At 40.7% G+C, this 19,075-nt stretch overlaps 2 protein-coding genes across 2 annotated transcripts in view; one reads left to right on the plus strand and one right to left on the minus strand.

The window, feature by feature from the left end:
• Positions 1-17,414, minus strand: part of LOC126106882 (nuclear factor related to kappa-B-binding protein) — a 194,237-nt gene extending 176,823 nt beyond the window's left edge. Inside the window, exons 1-3 of the mRNA XM_049913296.1 lie at positions 17,268-17,414; positions 16,639-16,859; positions 9,416-9,609 (exon numbers count right to left, since the gene is read on the minus strand). Coding sequence (XP_049769253.1) covers positions 9,416-9,609; positions 16,639-16,851 — 407 coding nt within the window. The 5' untranslated portion in view covers positions 16,852-16,859; positions 17,268-17,414. The remainder of the gene's footprint in view (positions 1-9,415; positions 9,610-16,638; positions 16,860-17,267) is intronic.
• A 140-nt stretch (positions 17,415-17,554) lies between these two features.
• The window catches only part of LOC126106883 (eukaryotic translation initiation factor 3 subunit F), a 60,232-nt gene continuing 58,711 nt past the window's right edge, over positions 17,555-19,075 (plus strand). The window contains exons 1-3 of the mRNA XM_049913297.1: positions 17,555-17,789; positions 17,915-17,985; positions 18,192-18,409. Coding sequence (XP_049769254.1) covers positions 17,681-17,789; positions 17,915-17,985; positions 18,192-18,409 — 398 coding nt within the window. The 5' untranslated portion in view covers positions 17,555-17,680. The remainder of the gene's footprint in view (positions 17,790-17,914; positions 17,986-18,191; positions 18,410-19,075) is intronic.

Below are 19,075 nucleotides of genomic sequence, written 5' to 3' on the forward strand. Positions count from 1 at the left end.
GTGTAGCTTTATCTATTGAAATTATATTACTGTTAGGACTATAAGAACTGCTGTTAAGTTTGAGTTTGCTTAAGTCAGGCGTCAAAGTAACTTGAATATAGGGTCTTTCATACATTACACAATTTTTAAATTAAGTGGTAAAATTTTGTTTCCATTTTTTATATTGGCTGTCATTCTGATTATTTGGTCAATTGTTGTTTGCATATTTCAGGCTCACAGTTGCTATGGAGTGGTTCACAAAGGAGGAACATGTTATTATCATGAAAACTCATTACAGAACCATCAAGGGCTATGAGAGACGGTTCATAGACTTAGTGGGATCTTCAGGAGTAATAATCCTCCTACAGTATCAACAATTCTGCAGTTTATTAAGATATCTGAGGAAACAAGTTCCGTTGCAGTGAGGTTCGTAAAGAATAAAACATTGCATTGGTGCAGGATAGTGTGGCTGTGAGTCACAAGTCACTTCAAAGTCACTCTAAATTTCTGACAGCCTCTTTACAAAGAATTCTGAAAAAGAATCTTCATATGTGCTCACATAAGATTCAGTTGACACAATATCTTAAACCCACAGATCATATAAAATACAGAAATTGAGTCAAGTACATGCTCATCAAACAAGAAGAGGATAACAATTTTGCAAAAAGAATAATCTTCAGTGGTGAGGCACATTTTCACATGTGTGAGTTCATTAACCGACAAAACTGCCATATTTGTGGTCACGAAAACCCTAGCATTATCCAAGAGCCACATGCATCCAATATGAACCACAGTTTGATGTGCCTTATGGGTAGTTGGTGTGATGGCCCCTTCTTTTTTGAAGATTTTGACGGTAATACAGTAAACATTAACAGTGAATGTTATTGAGAAATGGTCAGAAACAACATCTGGCTTGCTCTGGATAAAGCGGATACAGACAATATGTGGTTTCAGCTGGACAGGGCTCTGTGTCACACATCCCACGATACAATAACTCTACTCCACGAAAAATTCCCTCAGTCTGCGATTTTAATATGTGGTGACTTGGAATGGCCTCCCAGATCTTGTGACCTCACTCCATATGACCTCTTTTTATGGGGTTATGTGAAGTCCACGTTCTATGAGAATAAACCACAAACAGTTCTCCAGCTTAAGGAAGAAATTCAATGTGTCATCAACGGCATCAACACAAATGTCTGTGCAAGTTTCATCACAAACTTCATAGACCGAGTAACTGGCTGTGGATACAGTGATGGTGGACATATTCCTGATATAATTTTTGACATTTAAATGGGAGCATATATAGATGGAAGGAAATATTATTTTGATGCATTTTTACTTAATTGTTGCATCTTTAAAAAATGCGTAATATATAGGGTGATTCACGAAGACATGCAAATATTTCAATATGTTATTCTACAAGTAAAACTAAAGAAAAAAGTTCAGATTAACATAGGTCCGCAAATCTTTAGTTACAGAGTTACAGTGTGCTCCCTGCCGCCGTTGGATAAGCAACTGCAGCAGCAAGTCGTATACTCCTAGCTCACTCATTTGTTACATAGTTTAATTCTTAATTTCTTTGTGTGTTTTTGGTACTTGCATTGTTTAATTCATAAATTTCGGGCATATTATAGTATTTGAGAGTTGTAGCATCGCGTTTTAGTACCTGAATAGTGTAAATTCGCGTAGTCGTCTGTCTTCTGTTTTTGTTTTGAACGGCCAGTGTCGGTTGGTCACAGTCAGTGTGCTCCCTGCCGCCGTTGGATAAGCAGCTGCAGCAGCAAGTCGTATACTCCTAGCTCACTCATTTGTTACATAGTTTAATTCTTAATTTCTTTGCGTGTTTTTGGTACTTGCATTGTTTAATTCATAAATTTCGGGCGTATTATAGTATTTGAGAGTTGTAGCATCGCGTTTTAGTACCTGAATAGTGTAAAATCGCGTAGTCTCCTTCCGCCGCCAAGCAGTGCGTCAGCAGTGCACAAGTGGCAGCATTACTGCATTTACTAGGAAATCTCGTATTTTAATAACCGTTTAAATTTTGTGTCGATTTGTTTGCGCTCTCTGTAGATTAGTTCAGACGTTCATTGCACAACAGTTTTTAGCATGGATAGAGACTGCAACTGCTGTGTTCGGATGCAGGCTGAGTTGGCATCCCTTCGCTCCCAGCTTCAGGCAGTGTTGGCTTCGGTCACACAGCTTGAGGCTGTTGCCAATGGGCATCACTGTGAGGGTCCGGATGGGGGTTTGTCGGGGACGGCCAGTTCGTCCCACGCATCCCCCGATCGGGCTACAACTGTGGTTGCCCGGGATACTGCCCGCATTGAGGCTGATCCCTCACCTGCGGTAGAGTGGGAGGTCGTCTCAAGGTGTGGCAGGGGGCGAAAGACATTCCGGAGGGCTGAACGGAAGGCCTCTCCAGTTTGTCTGACAAACCGGTTTCAGGCTCTGTCTCAGGCTGATACTGATCTTCGGCCGGACATGGCTGCTTGTCCTGTTCCAGAGGTTGCCCCTCAGTCTGCAAGATCCGGGCAGTCGCAGAGGGTGGGCTTACTGGTAGTTGGGAGCTCCAACGTCAGGCGCGTAATGGGGCCCCTTAGGGATATGGCAGCAAGGGAGGGGAAGAAGACCAAAGTGCACTCCGTGTGCATACCGGGGGGAGTCATTCCAGATGTGGAAAGGGTCCTTCCGGATGCCATGAAGGGTACAGGGTGCACCCATCTGCAGGTGGTCGCTCATGTCAGCACCAATGATGTGTGTCACTATGGATCGGAGGAAATCCTCTCTGGCTTCCGGCGGCTATCTGATTTGGTGAAGACTGCCAGTCTCGCTAGCGAGATGAAAGCAGAGCTCACCATCTGCAGCATCGTCGACAGGACTGACTGCGGACCTTTGGTACAGAGCCGAGTGGAGGGTCTGAATCAGAGGCTGAGACGGTTCTGCGACCGTGTGGGCTGCAGATTCCTCGACTTGCGCCATAGGGTGGTGGGGTTTCGGGTTCCGCTGGATAGGTCAGGAGTCCACTACACGCAACAAGCGGCTACACGGGTAGCAGTGGTTGTGTGGCGTGGGCTGGGTGGTTTTTTAGGTTAGATGGCCTCGGGCAAGTACAGAAAGGGCAACAGCCTCAACGGGTGCGGGGCAAAGTCAGAACATGTGGGGACCAAGCAGCAATCGGTATTGTAATTGTAAACTGTCGAAGCTGCGTTGGTAAAGTACCGGAACTTCAAGTGCTGATAGAAAGCACTGAAGCTGAAATCGTTATAGGTACAGAAAGCTGGCTGAAGCCAGAGATAAATTCTGCCGAAATTTTTACAAAGGTACAGACGGTGTATAGAAAGGATAGATTGCATGCAACCGGTGGTGGAGTGTTCGTCGCTGTTAGTAGTAGTTTATCCTGTAGTGAAGTAGAAGTGGATAGTTCCTGTGAATTATTATGGGTGGAGGTTACACTCAACAACCGAGCTAGGTTAATAGTTGGCTCCTTTTACCGACCCCCCGACTCAGCAGCATTAGTGGCAGAACAACTGAGAGAAAATTTGGAATACATTTCACATAAATTTTCTCAGCATGTTATAGTCTTAGGTGGAGATTTCAATTTACCAGATATAGACTGGGACACTCAGATGTTTAGGACGGGTGGTAGGGACAGAGCATCGAGTGACATTATACTGAGTGCACTATCCGAAAATTACCTCGAGCAATTAAACAGAGAACTGACTCGTGGAGATAACATCTTGGACCTACTGGTAACAAACAGACCCGAACTTTTCGACTCTGTAAGTGCGGAACAGGGAATCAGTGATCATAAGGCCGTTGCAGCATCCCTGAATATGGAAGTTAATAGGAATATAAAAAAAGGGCGGAAGGTTTATCTGTTTAGCAAGAGTAATAGAAGGCAGATTTCAGACTACCTAACAGATCAAAACGAAAATTTCTGTTCTGACACTGACAATGTTGAATGTTTATGGAAAAAGTTCAAGGCAATTGTAAAATGCGTTTTAGACAGGTACGTGCCGAGTAAAACTGTGAGGGACGGGAAAAACCCACCGTGGTACAACGACAAAGTTAGGAAACTACTGCGAAAGCAAAGAGAGCTTCACTGCAAGTTTAAACGCAGCCAAAACCTCTCAGACAAACAGAAGCTGAACAATGTCAAAGTTAGCGTAAGGAGGGCTATGCGTGAAGCGTTCAGTGAATTCGAAAGTAAAATTCTATGTACCGACTTGACAGAAAATCCTAGGAAGTTCTGGTCTTACGTTAAATCAGTAAGTGGCTCGAAACAGCATATCCAGACACTCCGGGATGATGATGGCATTGAAACAGAGGATGACAAGTGTAAAGCTGAAATACTAAACACCATTTTCCAAAGCTGTTTCACAGAGGAAGACCGCACTGCAGTTCCTTCTCTAAATCCTCGCACAAACGAAAAAATGGCTGACATCAAAATAAGTGTCCAAGGAATAGAAAAGCATCTGGAGTCACTCAACAGAGGAAAGTCCACTGGACCTGACGGGATACCAGTTCGATTCTACACAGAGTACACGAAAGAACTTGCCCCTCTTCTAACAGCTGTGTACCGCAAGTCTCTAGAGGAACGGAAAGTTCCAAATGATTGGAAAAGAGCACAGGTAGTCCCAGTCTTCAAGAAGGGTTGTCGAGCAGATGCGCAAAACTATAGACCTATATCTCTGATGTCGATCTGTTGTAGAATTTTAGAACATGTTTTTTGCTCGCGTATCATGTCGTTACTGGAAACCCAGAATCTACTCTGTAGGAATCAACATGGATTTCAGAAACAGCGATCGTGTGAGACCCAACTCGCTTTATTTGTTCATGAGACCCAGAAAATATTAGATACAGGCTCCCAGGTAGATGCTATTTTTCTTGACTTCCGGAAGGCGTTCGATACAGTTCCGCACTGTCGCCTGATAAACAAAGTAAGAGCCTACGGAATATCAGACCAGCTGTGTGGCTGGATTGAAGAGTTTTTAGCAAACAGAACACAGCATATTGTTATCAACGGAGAGACGTCTACAGACGTTAAAGTAACCTCTGGTGTGCCACAGGAGAGTGTTATGGGACCATTGCTTTTCACAATATATATAAATGACCTAGTTGATAGTGTCGGAAGTTCCATGCGGCTTTTCGCGGATGATGCTGTAGTATACAGAGAAGTTGCAGCATTAGGAAATTGTAGCGAAATGCAGGAAGATCTGCAGCGGATAGGCACTTGGTGCAGGGAGTGGCAACTGACCCTTAACATAGACAAATGTAATGTATTGCGAATACATAGAAAGAAGGATCCTTTATTGTATGATTATATGATAGCGGAACAAACACTGGTAGCAGTTACTTCTGTAAAATATCTGGGAGTATGCGTGCGGAACGATTTGAAGTGGAATGATCATATAAAATTAATTGTTGGTAAGGCGGGCACCAGGTTGAGATTCATTGGGAGAGTCCTTAGAAAATGTAGTCCATCAACAAAGGAGGTGGCTTACAAAACACTCGTTTGACCTATACTTGAGTATTGCTCATCAGTGTGGGATCCGTACCAGATTGGGTTGACGGAGGACATAGAGAAGATTCAAAGAAGAGCGGCGCGTTTCGTCACAGGGTTATTTGGTAACCGTGATAGCGTTACGGAGATGTTTAACAAACTTAAGTGGCAGACTATGCAAGAGAGGCGCTCTGCATCGCGGTGTAGCTTGCTCGCCAGGTTTTTAGAGGGTGCGTTTCTGGATGAGGTATCGAATATATTGCTTCCCCCTACTTATACCTCCCGAGGAGATCACGAATGTAAAATTAGAGAGATCAGAGCGCGCACAGAGGCCTTCAGACAGTCGTTCTTCCCGCGAACCATACGCGACTGGAACAGGAAAGGGAGGTAATGACAGTGGCACGTAAAGTGCCCTCCGCCACACACCGTTGGGTGGCTTGCGGAGTATAAATGTAGATGTAGATGTAGAAAAGATTTTGCCTAAAATTTGGCAACTTCACTAATACGAAGCCATCGCAAAACTGTACCAGGTTAAAGTACAGCACGATTTCCATTTATTTTGTTGTTATTGATCTGGTGAAACTAATAAACCATGTCCCAGATGCGTATCTGCAGTAGTTTCCCAGAACATCCAGAGAAGCACAGACATAATTTTGTAAAAATTTTAATATATTAACTACTTGGCCCAATTTGTTTTTTAAATTCCAGACAATTGCACAAAGTTTTCAACAGAAGTTGTAGAGAATTTAATTTTGGAAAAATGATGGTAATAATGTTAACTGAAACTGTTTTAATGTTTCTGATAATCTTCTTTTATTAATATCATAGCACAGGTGAATTAATGTTAAACCAGAAAAAACAAAGCTCAGTGTTAAGGAAGTTGTACAGTGTGCATACAATCTCACAATACATTCACAATAAATCTTCAAAAATGTCTCCAACGAGTTCAATGCATTTACCTACACATGTATGAACAAATTTTGTTGCTTGTTTCAGTTTCAAAGAGTTGTTCTTAATTTTGTCTATTGCATTCATAACGCGATCAAGTAATGCCTTACATGTATTGACTTTGTCCTCATGAACTATGTCTTTCATCCATCCCCATACACAAAAATCCATTGGTGTTAAATCGGGCTATCTGGGTGGCCACAGACATGTAGCACCACGACCAATCCATTCTTGGGGAAAATGTTCATTTAAATGTGTACTAGCAGCATTGGTGAAATGTGGAGGCATGCCGTCCTGTTGAAAATACATTTGCAAGTGCGTAGCAAGTGGGACATCCTCAAGTAAATGGGGCATTTCTTCTTGAAGGAAATGTAAGAACATCTCTCCAGTTAGACATCCTGGGAAAATGAATGGTCCAATAAAGTGTGTGTTGATTATACCAAACCACACATTTATACTAAACCACTGCTGGAAATTGTGTTGCACTGTTACATGTGGGTTTGCTTCAGACCATATGCGCACATTATGTAAACTGTTAATACCATCTCGAGTAAACTGTGCCTCATCAGTAAATAAAATGTATTTGTGTGGAGAGAGAGAAGGGGGGGAGGGAGGAAAGGAGAGGAAGTTGGTGCTGAAGACAGACACAGGGAGGGCAGAGAGTAAGGGAGAAATGTGGAAAAAGGGGGGGGGGGAGGGAGGGAGGGAGAGCACCTGAGTCCACATGGGGGGGGGGGGGGGGGGTCAGTGGAGAACAGGCAAGGAGTGGTGTAGACAAAAGAGAGAAGGGAAAAGGTAGTGGTAAATAAGTTGGCTGATGTTTAGCCACAAGGATTATGATAGCCCGGGCTATACTGGAGATACAGTTCCCACCTGTGTAGTTCAGAGAAACTTGCACTGGAAGGGAGTATCCAAACGGCCCATGTAGTGAAGCAGTTACTGAAGTCAGAAGTGTTGTGGTTTGCACCATGTACAGCAAGTAAATGGTCAAGTTTACAGTTTGCCACAGTCTCATGGTGGCCACTTGTGGTGTTAACAGTTGGTGACTTGTCATGCCCACACAGAATGCTGCGCAGTAATTGCAGCATAACTCATCTATAAAATGAATGCTTTTACACCTGGACCTGCCTTTTATACGGTAGACTCTGTTTGTGACTGGACTTTGGTGGGAGGTGGGGGTGTATGGGACAGTCTTGTACCTGAGTCGACCACAAAGAAATTATCCAAGGGTGCAGGATTGAGAGCAGGGTTAGGGTAAGGATGGAGAATGATATTCTTTAAGTTTGGTGGATGGGGGAAGAGTACTTTATGTGACATGGGAGGATTTTAGGTAGCACATCCCTCATCTCAGGAAACAAATACAGGTAGTCAAAGCAATGGTTATGGATGTGGTTGAGCTTTTCAAGGCCAAGGCGATACTTGGTGATACAGAGTAGCCGTGGTTGGTGGCTGGTTAGCAGCATTACTGGTGCCAGGGGAGGAGATGGCACAGGAGGCCTGTTCATGTACGAGCTGGATAGCATATTGTCGGTCAATAAAGGTTCTGGTACTTTGAAAATAACTGCTTTTCACTGCAGATGTGGTGTCCCCTCTTGGCAAGGCTGTATGGTAGAATGTTTTTGATCTGAAACTGATGACAATTACAGATGTGGTGGTACTGCTGTTGGGTGGTCTACCCAATATGAACGGACACTGCATCTGTAGTTGAAGTATACCAATAATCTTACCTGAATGTTTAGTGACAGACAATACCATATAGAGCTCATCCTTCAATGGATCTCCCATGCCTTCAGCTCCTCCGACACCAATAACCCTGTTAACCGGCCACCAACCAGCACTCCTCTATCACCCAATATCACCCCGGTCTTGAGAAGCTCAACCACACCTTCACGAGGGCTTTGGCTATCTCTCATCATGCCTCAAGATGAGGGATATCGTACCCAAATCCTACCTGCTTCACCCACAGTAGTGTTCCCCCACCTATCCAACCTAAAGTTTGTCTGTCCCTACTCCAATCCTATGCCCCATCCTGCACTCCTTGGGTCATTCCCTTGTTGTAGACCCAGGTGCAAGAGCTGTACCATACACCCACCCATCACCTCCCACCACAGTTCTGCCACAGCCATTTTCTACCCTATAAAAGGCAGGGCCGTGTGCGAAAGCACTCACGTTATATACCAACTGTGCTGCAATTACTGTGCAGCATTTTATATGGGCATGACAAGTAACCGACAGTCCAGTAGCACAAATGGCCATCACCAAACTGTGTCAAACTGCAAGCTTAACCATCCAATTGCTGAAAATGCTGCACATCACAGCACAAATGATGTCAACAGCTGCCTCACCACACAGGCCATTTGGGCACTCTCTTCCAGCACGAGTTCCTCTGATCTACATGGATGGGAATCATGTCTCCAATATATCCTGGGCTCTCACAATCTCTTTCGCTAAACCTCAGCCAACTTGTTTCCCACTATCTTCTCCCTTGTCTCTTCCGTCCACACCATTCCTTACCCAGCCATCTCTCTCTCTCTCTCTCTCTCTCTCTCTCTCTCCTCCTCCTTACGTCTTCCTCTCTCCCCCAGTTTCCACCCCTCTCCATTTCTTTCTTCCCTTCCTGTCTTCTCTTTCAACCCCATCTTCCTCTCATTTCCTCCTCTCCCTCTCACACCTTCTCCCTCTCGCTGTATTTATATGCTCTTGTCTCTGAACTCCTTTCGTCTTGTTGTGCAGCAACCAACTTATTGTCAAAAGACCTGCCGCACACTACATTGCTACCCACTCTTTGCCTCGCGAGTCCTTCCCTACATCATTTGCTACTCCATCTATCCAGGCAACAGCTTTCAATAATCGATATTTAATAATTAGTCTCGCCAGCACCATGAGCACATCCCCTCCATTTTCCACCACATCTCACACTGAGTACAGTAATGACACTGTCCCTTAGACACTTACTGCTCCTCTCTATCATGATTTTACACTCACCCATATTCTCGCTCTTCTGCCTTCCGAATAAGTGATCTCATTTTGGCAATGTCGGGCCTGAAGAAGCCATTTTTAAGCCGCATGTGAAAGTCGTTGAGCGGCACACCAAACCGCATATTTTCTCGAGCAAACAACCTACGGAGGGTCTCATCTTTTTCTTGTGCATCATTCTCGGGGAAAGATGGTAGAAAATTCTAAAACAGAAAAATATTAGTTGGTGACGTTCCACACACATTTTATTAAAGTAATTGTGAATCAACAATATTCTCATACAAATACCAATTTCTTATAACAGAGGAACGTCCTGGTGGAATGTAAATACCTTAAAATACCTTAAAGAGTAAAAGTAACACACACACACACACACACACACACACCTAATTGTCCTGGTTGACTACATCCAGTACACTGCACGCACGTGCAGGGGGAGCAGATAGATATCAATACTTTACATGTTTGGTTTGCAGGACAACACTCTGTCTCCACAACTACAAAATAATGTAGTGTCATAAAAACCACATATTAATGGTATGAGCATGCAGGAAGCCGTAAACATAACTGACTGGAAATATTACAATCATGGAAATTCAACAAACAAACTGGCATAAACAAACCACAGAGCAAGACACAGTAGATGGAAGAGTACATGTATATCACATTCTTAAATAACATTCAATTAACAAAAGTCTTAACAAATGCATATTTCAGTAATAATTCAGGAGCATCGCATATAGTAACACCTTATCAATTAGAAATTTCAGACATCCAGATGTAATAATTAGTATCTCAATCAAGCTTTTGTGCAAAAGAAATGTATATTCTGTGTTCCCTTAAAAAAGTCTCAGAAATCTTTATTTACTTAGGTGCAAATAATTTTCACAGAGCAGTAGCCATATATTTGAACAAAGTATACTAATACTGAACATAAACACAACCACCAAAGGCTGCTATTTTAAAGTCATCTTCTAGCAACAAAAACATCCAGAAAAAGGAACTGTTTGTCTGCTACAAGATAGTCAGTAGAACAAAATCAGCCCAGAGATAAAGGATTATATCAATACGGTTTTGTGATGCATGATGTTATTCATTAATAATTGGATTCTTAAGACTCTGGAGCGCAACTTAAAGGAAGCATTCCACAATCTCGTTTCATAAGAGCACCTTGCTCATGACATACTTGCGAAAGAAGTTGATATTTCTAATCATAAATCTAAATACATCTTGATTTAACTAGGAACATGTTATGTTTCTATATAGTGCTGCTACTTAACCATTGCAGTATAATGGAGCAATGTATTAACTACAATTGGAGACATGTTGGAGTTTTTAACATGGTTCTTACACTGGTTGCAATATGTTTTCAACTGTTTCTTGCTAAAGGTCTACGTCCACATACGCAATAAATATTTTTCTTAGTGCTTCAACATTGTCCGCAATGCTGTTTCCCATAGCGTACTTGCATCATCAGCTTAATTATGTCTAGGGTCAAAGATGAGATATGGATATAGTGCTGCGCTATTAATATCCAATGTTTTAAACAAATTAAGAGAAAGATGTAGTCATCACTAATAGACAGAGCAATACTAAAGAAGTGTCAGAAATAACCTGTTACGGGAGTTGAACATGAAAGCTGGCTCTGATAATACCTGTAACTTCGCTAGGCAGTTATCTTCCAAGTTTGGGGGGGGGGGGGGGGGACTGAACTGCAGTGAACAAGACTTGCCACTGGTCTTCGTTTTTGAGCCCTAAGTAATTCATTGCAGATTCTTGGATACATATTTCAAATTTTGAAGCAAGCAGTATTTCAAACAGTATTTGAAGTTTGTGGAGCACTGGTCTAAGGCTTGAAGGATTGTTTAACATCTTCAGTTCCACTAGTAGAAAAATATGTTTATCCAACTAATATTTTTGTTTCATGTAATTTGCAACACAGAGCACTGAAACTTGTTGCAGTAGGTAATGACACCTTGGACAATGTGAGTGAAGTATTAGAGCATATATCTTTGGCTTCTCTACATGGCTTCTGTATGTACATAAAGGTCACAAGTTCCACGTGTCGTATATGTCACGCAAGAATCGAAGAGGATAAACTATAACTGAATGAATGAAAACATTGTTTTAATACACACTGTATTGGATTTTTATTGAAAATTTTATGAAATTGGTCTATAATGTGGTACATATCACCATATAGTAACACTTCTGATTTTGCCTGTGTCTATATATTGTTTATAGATAAGGTGATGGGGGAATCTGTGCCTGCCACACCTACATACACTGAAGAAGTCATATCATTAAAAAGTTAAATTCCTCCTCTAATTTGTGTTTGTTGACCATCAGCTTCAATGTATTTAGCCCAAAATTCTAGATGCACTCCTCTGACTCATACAAGGATGACAATATGGCAATTTGCTGTTGGGCCCACTTAATTCTAAGCTGTATAAAAACAATCACAATTAATTCTCAGTGATAACAGAGCTTAAAATACATATCATTACATAATAACCAATGGGCAAATAAATTTACTAGTATTAAGCTAATGCTGTCACCAGTAACATGCAACAGATGGGCAGAAACATTGTTTCCTTTGATCTATAGCAGCACTGCCATAAGATATTTGTTTCTGTTTTTCATAACAAGTTTGCAACATGTTGCAAACTCAATTTGTACCTGCCATTGTATCAAGCTTGTGTAAGTCTGCTGTACCACAATTGCATATACTGACGAAAATGTATGAGACTGCTCAAATCAGAGTGTTGTGAGGTTAATATGTCATACGGTGGGGAGTGTGCATTAGTAAGAGTGTTGCTATGTAACTCACCAGTCAACAGCATCATTCTGCTTCTTTTGCCTGTTGTGAACAACTCACTTAGTAGATTGAACTTTCTGAGTTCTTTTTTCTGGTTCAATAGAACCTGCCATACTGGATGTGGGCTTTGTCACATGATGTAATGATATTTTGACAAGTCATGTCATACATGAACAAATAAATAAGGAACAATATTTTTTTTACATCTATATTATGTTTTGGACTGTAGATTGTGGTCTCAGACTGATCTGTAGTACAGCACAAGGTATAGATTACGTTGAATGGTTACAATTTGATTGGCAAAGTCAATAACCACGCATACAAAACCTTAGTTGCAGTGAAATATTGATCTGTAAAGTGGTCCAAGGCATTACTTAGGTGGAAAGATGACGGTTCGATTTTGAGATGGCAAAGTGGTACCCAAAACATCATATAAGGCACTTTCCTTATTAGTTCTTGTATTAAATTTTGGTTACGTGATAAATCACACAAATCTAAAAGTTGTCAATTTGACTAAGCGTGTACAGATTACAATTACAAACAACTTAAATTGAAATGATCACAAAGAAAATGTTGCAGGGAAGACAAACCAAAGACTGTGTTTTATTGGCAGCATACATAGAAGACGCAACAGATCTACAAGGAGACTGCCTACATTATTCTTGCCTGTCCTCATCTGATGAACTGCTGTGTGGTATGGGATCCTTACCAGATAGGAATGACAGAAAACATTGAAAAAATTCAAATAAGGGAAGTTTGTTTTGTATTTGCTCAAAGTAAGGGAGAGAGTGCCATGGATATGATACGTGAGCTGGGATGGCAACTATTAAAACAAAGGCAGGTGTCATTGCAGCAAGAAATTTTCATAAAAATCAAATCACCAACTTAGTACTCTGAATGCCAAAATATTTTGTTGACTGCTACCTACATAGGGAGAAATGACCATCATAATAAAATAAGGGAAAGCAGACCTCATACAGAATTCTAATGTTCATTATTCCTGTGCGCTGTTTGAGAGCGGAATGGTGCAGAAATAGTACAAAGGTGATCTTACCAACACCCTGCCAAGCACTCAAGTGTGAATTGCGGAGTAGTCATATAGAAGAAGGGGTGATGAGGATTATCTTGCTGTTATGGATAAAATAATACAAACACAAAATATTACATAAAAAATTGGGATTATGTAACAATTCAATATCCTTCCAATAGACCAATGAAGTCATTAAACATGGCAGTGAAAGGACCAATGCTTGATGGCAGAAATTCATATAAATCTACATTGATACTATGCAAACTACTCTGAAGAGGGTGACAGAGGGTACTTCCAATCCTACCAGTTACTAGTGTTTCTTCCCATTCCATTCACATATGAAGTGCAGGAAAAATGTTCAAATGCCTCAGGGTAGCTGTAATTAATCTAATCTTGTCCACACAATCACTATAGCAGTGATATATTCCTATATTAATAATTTAAATTTGGTTCTTGAAACTTTGTAAGCAAGCTTTCCCGGGACAGTTTGTGTCTAACAAACCTGCGACCATTTGGGTTGCCCTTCTCTGTACGCATTCAACATTCCCTGTTATTCCTATTTGGTACAGGTGCCACACAGTTGAGCAGTATTCTATGATGAGTCGCAAGAGCGATTTGTACAAAGTTTGTTTTGTAGACCGACTGCGTTTTCCTACTATTTTACCAGTGAACTGAAGTCTTCCCCCTGCTTTACCTAAACTCAAATTATGTGATCATTCCATTTCATATGCTTATAAAGAGTTACACCCAGGTATTTGTATAAGCTGACAAATTCAAATTGCAACTCATTGATACTATAGGCATAGAATACCACACTTTTGCGTTTTGTGAAGTGCACAATTTTACGTTTCTGAACATTTAAACAAGTTGTCAAACTTTGCACCACTTTGAAATCTTACCAAGCTCTGCCTAAATATTTGTGTAGCTTTTTTAGGACCATATTTCATTATGGATAAATGCACCATCTGTGAAAAATCTGAGATTACTATGTATTCTGTCTGCAAGGTCACTGATATATAACATGAAGAGCAAAGGTCCCAACACACATAATGTATAAACATTAGAAAATTTAAATCTTAAACACTAATGGGATCTCCATGGGGGGGGGGGGGGGGGGGGCGGGGGGCGTCTTGAGTTGGAAATGTTCTTTTTACTTGATGACGATGATGAGTGCCATACTCCTTTACAGAGCGTAGGGGAGTGACACGGGAGACCCACGCCGCCTTACTAGGCAAGCTCTTAGTGGAGGTGGTTTGCCATTGCCTTCCTCCGACCGTAATGGGGATGAATGATGATGATGAAGACGACACAACAACACCCAGTCATCTCGAGGCAGGAAAAATCCCTGACCCCGCCGGGAATCGAACCCGGGACCCCGTGGCTCGGGAAGCGAGAATGCTACCGCGAGACCACGAGCTGCGGACTCTCAAAATACTGAACACTTGGAAAAAATCAGACCACAGTTGGGAAATAGGGGTTTGGATTGCAGAATGTACAATTTTTTCCTGCTTTAAAAAAAGGACTGTTATGACATGTTCATTGGCTTCACCAACTCACAACCTAACCTAGGCCTCAAGCAACACTACAGTTCATTCTATTCACTGGAACCTCGCAAGAAATAAATAAATAAATAAATAATAATAAAGAACACACAATTAGGTCTAGTACACAACACAATCCAAAACATTGTTCCCCTCAATGGATCACCATCTCCACTATCTAGGAAACACCATGACCTAAGTCACGCACACAAGAAGTAAACAACATATTATGAAAGAAACATGACTAACATCTATAACATAGAAACAAAAATATCCCATACCCTGTCTATATAGTATATGACAACAGACTTCTAAGAATATAATGATGGCTCACACTGATCTGAAAAATTAAACGTGATAATGTTCTGGTACGTCAGTTTGTCAAGAGGATGACAAAGGCAATACCCCCAAGAGGGTCATAGTCTATAATTTCCAGTTTCCGTAAGAGACAACAGGTGCAGCATGTAGAGTGGAGCACAGACATAGAGGAAACTGGTGTAACAGTAAAGTAGGCCTAATCCATTTCTTACTCCACACAAAAATCATCATCCAACTGCCTTATTAGCCTACCACTCTACTTTTTATACCTTGACCGTGTGTCCTTTTGCAGTCTCAAGTTTAATCAAAAGTGGTCCGCTCGGTGGTTGTGAAAGAAAATCTTGCTACAGACATGTTCTAGGCTGACTGGAAGGCAAAACAGACAGAGCTTCTCCACAGCCCATGGAAAAATACAAAAATGTGTCGAGCAGTCACAACACATTCTGACACAGTGCACGGAAGTCTGTAGTTAACTCTTCTTACTTGAGTTGATAGATTTTGGTGAAATATGTCACAGCACAGAATGAAGACACAGTTCAAACTTTAAAAACATATATGCACTGATACCAATATCATAACAAATGGTTCCTTAGAAATGCAAGCAATGTGGTCAGGTTTCATATTATTTATGATTAAAAAAGTTTTAAATAGTCACATGCTGCATTTTCCTGTGTAAAAATCTAGCAGACTGTTCAATGACAAGTCTAGTGAAACCAAAGTAGATATACATGAAGAAAATTTGGTGTAATCTACACACAGTGTTGAAGAACAGAAGCTCCAAGCAGAGCAGTTACTTTCAGAGCTAAAGTTGCACATTGGACAGCCCCCCCCCCCCTTATATCTTGGTTGTGGTGTCAGATTGATCAGGAGTGCAGGTAGAGTTCTAGGGTGGGTTGAAAGGTGACAATTTGGTTATGAATTGGCAAAGTAAACAAATGTAAACGGGAAAGATCTGATTTTGTTATCAAAAGAGTAGCAGCAAAGCCTTATGTTTACAACTGCACCATACCGAAAAATGAAAAGGGGAGCCAATACGTAACTTTTACCGCTTTCGATAGGTCTACTTTACAAAATGTCTGTCCACTGCTTAATGTCTCCTCCTTAGAGTTAATAGCAGCCAGTGCCCATAGCATTATTTACCTACCATTTATTACTTTCCATTGATATAACAACACAAAACATATTAAGACAATGGCAAAAAGTCAATGATACATGTCCCATTACTTTAGAAATAGGGATAAAACCAGGAACACTATCATGAAGTAATTTTCTGAATACTTCAACTTTACAGACATGTCCTAACAGTAAATTATAAAACTAGACATCACTGCTACACCAGTTTACAGGTCAAAACTTTTTGTTTACAAACAACAATAAACAAAGTTCTTGGTGTAAACAAAAACTCATTGTCATGTTAATATGTTGTTTATCTTTGCAACTAGGGAAAGACGATGACCAAAAGGGCAATATCTGCTCATTTTATTCGTAAATGGGCACATGTCTAAGTTACATTAAATTTACTTACCCTGAGGTGCTGCTTCTGTTGCTCTGTAAAACACTCTTGCCATGTCTTTAAAGAGAAAAATTCCTTGAATATCTCCTTGTTTTCGCACAAGCCCTGTGGAAGTTGTAGACGCACACCTTCTATTCGACATTCTTCGAGAGTATTTAGTTCTTGAGATATTTCTGAACTCTCTGTGCTGGCTTCAGACGACACTGTTGAATATTCTAGTTCCATTTTTCGGGCTACACGGAAAAAAGTTTGGAAACAGATCAAACACTTCCCTATTTATGTTTCGTTATAACACTTATTTTATATTTTGAGACCGCAACAATAATTTTAAGGTTATGTTACGTATCTGCTACATATCAAAATCATCCAAATTACTTATACGAATCGCTACTGACATGGATGGGGTGAGAAATATGACGATTAAATTTTCCAATGAAGCTGCTTTTCTACACTAGTTTCCCATACATGTTGTGCTTCTGTTATTTTGTTCGATAAATCGGTCATTATCACGTGAATATATTACAGTATTTTAGCGTTCTAAGTGTACGTATTGATGATGTTTATGTGGAGAAGACAGACAGACGATATTGGGAATAAGTGAAAAGATTAATGGACATGTAAATATTCGCTTCTATACCGACCTTTTGGGTGCAGTTTTTTAGGTTTTGTCTAATTTCAACGCCCTCCACGTTTGGTATCCTGGGTCTGCATTGCAGATATTATAGAATCCAACCGTGGAGGGCATGGCGGACGGAACGGGAACCATGTTTAGACAAGGAACAGTTTTGAAAATAATCAATGTTGTCATATCAGGTCAGCAGACGAAACGCTGCCTGGTGAAATTTTATTTGCACTTTATAGAAATTACAGATGTTATATCATATACACCCAACGAATTGGCATACTTCTGTGGGTGAAAAGGAAAAGGGTCAATACCCTCTATTGTCAGAGGGATTTTGCAGCGTCAAGTAAAAATCCAGAGTAGCTTCACAGACGGCAACGGTGGAACCGGATATGTAACCAGTATCCGTTCCTAGTTACCATAACCACAAAAATGGCGCTGAATACTGTGGTGAAGGTTCACCCTGTTGTTCTTTTCCAAATTGTTGATGCATATGAAAGAAGAAATGCAGACGCCCATAGAGTTATAGGCACTCTGTTAGGTAATTGTTTACATATATTGCTAGTTAGTGTTTATGTTACATTCAGAGGTAATGCGTGTTGTGCATGTGGATCTACGTGTGTGGACGTGCAGGTTAGTAACAATTCGTCTAATTTTATGTTACAGGCACAGCAGACAAAGGCACTGTCGAAGTTACGAACTGTTTTTGTGTGCCACATAAGGAATATGAAGATCAGGTTCGTATACTCGTTAGTCTGTCCGTAGTTTACTTCAAAATATTTACACATATGTTCCCTACAAATCGATGATACACTTGTAATGCCGACAAATGTCTATGTTGAAATATACTTCACACATTTGATTCATTTTATTCCGTGTGTTACCGACTTTTACCTCCATGTTTATGTTAGTGAAATATGAAACTTCAAGGCCTATTTTGTAGGTGGAGGCGGAACTTAATTATGCCATGGACCTTTTTGACCTGAATCGCCGTGTAAATCCTCAAGAAAACGTTGTTGGTTGGTGGGCGACAGGAAATGAAGTAACAAGCCATTCGTCTGTTATACATGAATACTATGCACGTGAATGCAACAATCCCGTTCATTTGACCCTGGATACAACATTACAGGATGTCAGAATGGCAATAAAAGCGTACTTAAAGTAAGTGGTAACATTATTTCAAACTTTTATAAACAGCATCAGCAAAGTTAGTTACAGGCATACTATTATGCTCAGGAAAAGAATTTTCCTGTGTAATGTAGAGTGTAATTCTTGCCACTTTTTCTTTTGATATTTTTGGTGTTCTTTTGCAAGGGAAAAGAATGATAATACTCTCGTACCTAGCAGTCATGGAAGTACGTTACAATTACATATCACATCGTGTATGAAGCTTAGTTGTGAAGCTGATTACGTTGTCATTGTTGTATAATTGTTACAACAAATGTGTTTGCAAATCAGTGAGGTCAGAAACTTAGGTGTCAGAATCTTCAGGATCTTGAGACGAACTTTTTGCTAAAGGGAAAGAGGTTAAACTTGAAACTTAGGAGATTATAGCTACATATCAAATTGGGATTGTGGTCTGTAGAAGGTGGCAATGGAAAAATAATCGTGAGCCTTTTCGTTATTTATAACAAAGCATGCAAGCTGAAACAGGTGTTATGGGAACCTGAGGAAATATATCGATGTTGGTAAAGGCCTAGAACAGGGCCTGTGGAATTCTTAGGCATTTCATGTGCAATCTCGCAGCATTATTGTCAATGCTCTACATGAGATATGATGGGAATAAGAGCTGGTTTGTCAGCTGCTGATTCTGTATAGCCAATGATA

Source organism: Schistocerca cancellata, chromosome 10 (genome assembly GCF_023864275.1).
Source record: "Schistocerca cancellata isolate TAMUIC-IGC-003103 chromosome 10, iqSchCanc2.1, whole genome shotgun sequence".
NCBI lineage: Eukaryota > Metazoa > Arthropoda > Insecta > Orthoptera > Acrididae > Schistocerca > Schistocerca cancellata.